Here is a 5,000-nt window from a genome sequence, read left to right on the forward strand (position 1 = left end):
TTTGCCCCATTTTACGGCCTGCCTTGCCACAGTTGTTAAGTGAAACACTGCAGTCGTTAAGTTAGTAACACTTAACGGTTGTTAGGTGAATCTGTCTTCCCCATGAAACTTTGCTTGTCCGAAGGTCACAAAAGGGGATCACGTGGCAGTGCGACCGTCATAACTACGAGTCAGTTTGCCAAGTGTCTGAATTTTGATCACGTGACCATGGGGATGCTGCAATGCAACGGTCGTAAAGTGTGAAATACATTCCTAAGTCGTATTTCGGTCTGGAAATTTTGGTCCCCATTGTGGTTGTAAATCGAGGACTCCTTGTGCGTGGGAATGGTGACCCCATGATTGGGGGGGGGGGGCTCAGGCAAGGAAGAGAAGGACCCTGAATGTCTGCCTCTCCCGTAGCAAACCCCACATTCTCACGTGAATAATGCAGCGTGATCGAAATGGGTCTGGCCCTGAAGCTCGGAATTGGCGTAGCTGTGGAACGCTTGCGTGGTTTCCCCGAAGGATTTGCCGATGGGCAGGTGGTCCTTCCCGGCCCACACCTCCATCCCCGTCAGGACCACGTGGAGGCCGATGTCATTGTACACCTGCCAGGGGAAAAGGAGGAGTCAGCGTTCTCTTACCTGTAAGAGGTGAGTCACTCTGGAGATGGACGGACGCCTGACGGCAAGGGGGTGGGGGACCAGGGGCCATTTTAGGACTTGTGGACTCCAATTCCCAGAATTCCTGAGCGGCATGAGTGGACTCCAGTTCCCAGAAGAGATCGTTTGTCTGGGATGTAATAAGGTCTCCTGCCTTCAGGCCCTGGGGGTTGGACTAGAAGACCTCCCAGGTCCCTCCCATTCTAGGATTCTATCAGACAGGTAGATAAGACACAGACAAAGACAGATTAAATAGAGAGATAGGTAGGTAGGTGGGTGGGTGAGTGGATGAATGGAAAGAGAGATAGGGAGATATAGATATAGATATATGTTGTCCTAAAGATGCGAGTTCCAGGTATAGTTGTAGAAGAAGCGATAGACATCACGATCTCCGGAATGTTTAAAAGTTTAAAAAAATTTTATTTTAAAACTTGCGCTAAGCTTTCGTCGGCCCCTACCGACTTCGTCAATGGTGATTTTATACGCTTAGCACAAGTTTTAAAATAATTTTTTTTAAAACTTTTAAACGTTCTGGAGATCGTGATGTCTATCGCTTCTTCTATAGATATATGTATAGATTAGATAGATAGATAGATAGATAGATAGATATTGATAGATAGATTGTAGATAGATAGATAGATAGATAGATAGATATAGAGATAGGATAGATAGATAACATAGATACCTAGATTAGATAGATAGATATAGAGATAGGATAGATAGATAACATAGATACCTAGATTAGATAGATAGATAATTGAGAGCTAGATAGCTAGATAGCTAGATAGATAATTGATAGCTAGATAGCTAGATAGATAGGATAGACAGATAATTGATAGCTAGATAGCTAGATAGATAGGATAGATAGATAATTGATAGATAGATAGATAGATAGATAGATAGATAGATAGATAGATAGGATAGATAAGATAGATAGATAGGATAGATAGATAGATAATTGATAGCTAGCTAGCTAGATAGGATAGATAGATAATTGATAGAGATAGATAGATAGATAATTGATAGCTAGCTAGATAGATAGGATAGATAGATAATTGATAGAAATAGATAGAGATAGATAGATAGATAGATAGATGATAGATAGATAGATAGATAGATAGATAGATAGATAGATAGATAGAGATAGATAGAGATAGATAGATGATAGATAGATATGGACGGACGGACGGACGGAAGATTGCCCTTGGAGTTCTGGGTTCTCAGTTGCTGGAGTCTCTCAAGAAACTATCAGACAGCCATTTGTCCAAGATAGCGTAAGCCTAAGGTCTCCTGCCTTGGGCCCCTGGGGGTTGGACTAGAAGACCCCCGAGGTCCCTTCCAGCCCCTGGATTCTCGGATTTACTCACATTGTGAACCACGGAGACAATCTGAAGCACCATCAGCATCAGCTGAGTGACATTCTGGTTGGCCCACTGGAACTGAGGAAGGAGGAGAGGAGAACCTTCTCAGCAGTCATGTGCAAACGCCCACCATGCCAGGTTCCTTCTGCGGGTCTTCCGAGGCCTTCCTGCTCCTTCCCTCACCCCCAGTCTCTGCTTTCAGATCTCCCTCACTGACCCATTCGGAGGAGATTAAGGCCATGCAGCCGCTGCTGGAGAGGATAACCGGGATCTAACCTGGTTAACCTATGGTGGTTACTTACCACAGAATGGTCACACACAGCAAAGTATTCTAGATATCGTGATGACACGTTCTTTCCAGGAAAGTGTAGCTGAAAGAAAAGTAGAGACCTCAGGGGTGGGAAGGAAAGGTCAAGTTACCAGGACAATTACCAGGAGATGGTGAGTTCTAGTCCTGCCTCAGGCATGAAGGCAACTGGGTGACTTTGGGCCGATCACCAGCACATAGGGAGTTCAAGTCCCTGCCTTAGACATCAAATCTGGCTGGGTGACTTTGGGTCAATCACTAGGAGACAGGGAGTTCTAGTCCTTGTTTTAGATACCAAATCTGGTTGGGTGACTTTGAGCCAATCACTAGGAGACAGGGAGTTCTAGTCCCTTCATTAGACACCAAATCTGGTTGGGTAACTTGAGGCCAATCACTAGGAGACAGGGAGTTCTAGTCCCTTCCTTAGACACCAAATCTGGCTGGGTGACTTTGGGCCAATCACTAGGAGACAGGGAGTTCTAGTCCTTGCTTTAGATACCATATCTGGCTGGGTGACTTTGGGCCAATCACTAGGAGACAGGGAGTTCTAGTCCCTGCTTTAGACACCAAATTTGGTTGGGTAACTTGAGGCTAATCACTAGCAGACCGGGAGTTCTAGTCCCTGCTTTAGATACCATATCTGGCTGGGTGACTTTGGGCCAATCACTAGGAGACAGGGAGTTCTAGTCCCTGCTTTAGACACCATATCTGGCTGGATGACTTTGGGCCAATCACTAGGAGACAGGGAGTTCTAGTCCCTGCTTTAGACACCAAATTTGGTTGGGTAACTTGAGGCTAATCACTAGCAGACTGGGAGTTCTAGTCCCTGCTTTAGATACCAAATCTGGTTGGGTGACTTTGGGCCAATCACTAGGAGACAGGGAGTTCTAGTCCCTGCTTTAGACACCAAATTTGGTTGGGTAACTTGAGGCTAATCACTAGAAGACCGGGAGTTCTAGTCCCTGCTTTAGATACCATATCTGGCTGGGTGACTTTGGGCCAATCACTAGGAGACAGGGAGTTCTAGTCCCTGCTTTAGACACCATATCTGGCTGGGTGACTTTGGGCCAATCACTAGGAGACAGGGAGTTCTAGTCCCTGCTTTAGACACCAAATTTGGTTGGGTAACTTGAGGCTAATCACTAGCAGACTGGGAGTTCTAGTCCCTGCTTTAGATACCAAATCTGGTTGGGTGACTTTGGGCCAATCACTAGGAGACAGGGAGTTCTAGTCCCTGCTTTAGACACCATATCTGGCTGGGTGACTTTGGGCCAATCACTAGGAGACAGGGAGTTCTAGTCCCTGCTTTAGATACCAAAGCTAACTGGGTAACTTAAGGTCAATCACTAGGAGACAGGGAGTTCTAGTCCCTGCTTTAGATACCAAAGCTAACTGGGTAACTTAAGGTCAATCACTAGGAGACAGGGAGTTCTAGTCCCTGCTTTAGACACCAAATTTGGTTGGGTAACTTGAGGCTAATCACTAGCAGACCGGGAGTTCTAGTCCCTGCTTTAGATACCAAATCTGGTTGGGTGACTTTGGGCCAATCACTAGGAGACAGGGAGTTCTAGTCCCTGCTTTAGACACCATATCTGGCTGGGTGACTTTGGGCCAATCACTAGGAGACAGGGAGTTCTAGTCCCTGCTTTAGACACCAAATCTGACTGGGTGACTTTGGGCCAATCACTAGGAGATGGCAAGTTCGAGCCCCGCCTTTGCCAGCTGTGAGAGTTTGGGCCAGTCCTTCCCTCTCAGCCCAGCCTACCTCACAGAGTTGTTGTTGTGGGGGTCGGGAAAATAGGACGAGGGGGGGGAGGAAAGAATAACATTCATCACCTTAAATTATTTATATATATATAAAAAACCAAATCAGTTGAATCCCACGCATCTTAAAAACTGCTAAGGTTGATAAACCGGGGCTCGGCTCCCGAAGGGGAAGGGGAAAGGCTTACGATGGCGTCCTTGGCCTCTGGGGTGTTGACCATGGGAGGGACCCTCGGGCCCATCACTTCCCCCACCGTCCCTCGGCAGGGGGTGTGCGACTCCGGAGCCTGGCGATAGAGGAGATGCCTGAACCCGGTGAAATTTTCGATGGGCTGGATGGCGTACATCAGGTTCCCAATCTGGATGTGTCCCCTGAGCATTTTAGAAGGAGAGGGAGAGTTCAGGAAGAGAGTCCCCCCCCCCCGATAGAGGTCTTCAAGAAAAGATCGGACAACCGTGTGTCCTCGACTTACGACCATTCGTTTAGTGACCGTTTGAAATTCGAGCGGCACTGAAGAAGGGGACTGACGACCGATATCTGCATTCACGACCGTTGCACGTCAACTTTTGGACGTTGGCCAACCGGCTCGTATTTATGTCGGCCGCAACGTCCTGAGGGGGGTCACGCAAGCCCCTTTTGCGTCCTTCCGACAAGCAAAGTCAATGGGGAAGCCGGATTGCCTTAACCAGCGCAGTGATTCGCTTAACGACTGTGGCAAGAACGGTCGTAAAATGGGGCAAAAATAAACTGCCTTAGCAAGAGAAATTGAGCCTCGGTGCTAGCTAAGTGCTAGCACTTAGCTGCCAGCTGCCTGCGATTACTGCGAGTTCGAATCTCACCAGGCTCAAGGTTGACTCAGCCTTCCATCCTTCCGAGGTCGGTAAATTGAGGACCCGGTTTGTGGGGGCAATAAGCTGACTTTGTAT

The 5,000-nt window shown here is 47.3% G+C and overlaps 1 protein-coding gene across 1 annotated transcript in view; it reads right to left on the reverse strand.

Annotated features, from left to right (window-relative positions):
- Positions 1–5,000, reverse strand: part of LOC139317220 (disintegrin and metalloproteinase domain-containing protein 9-like) — a 29,042-nt gene that overhangs the window by 16,984 nt on the left and 7,058 nt on the right. Inside the window, exons 6-9 of the mRNA XM_070944214.1 lie at positions 4,262–4,445; positions 2,305–2,373; positions 2,009–2,080; positions 418–587 (exon numbers count right to left, since the gene is read on the reverse strand). Coding sequence (XP_070800315.1) covers positions 418–587; positions 2,009–2,080; positions 2,305–2,373; positions 4,262–4,445 — 495 coding nt within the window. The remainder of the gene's footprint in view (positions 1–417; positions 588–2,008; positions 2,081–2,304; positions 2,374–4,261; positions 4,446–5,000) is intronic.

Source organism: Pituophis catenifer, unplaced genomic scaffold (genome assembly GCF_029215685.1).
Source record: "Pituophis catenifer annectens isolate HBS135680 unplaced genomic scaffold, rPitCat1.0.hap2 SCAF_4, whole genome shotgun sequence".
In the NCBI taxonomy this organism is placed as follows: domain Eukaryota; kingdom Metazoa; phylum Chordata; class Lepidosauria; order Squamata; family Colubridae; genus Pituophis; species Pituophis catenifer.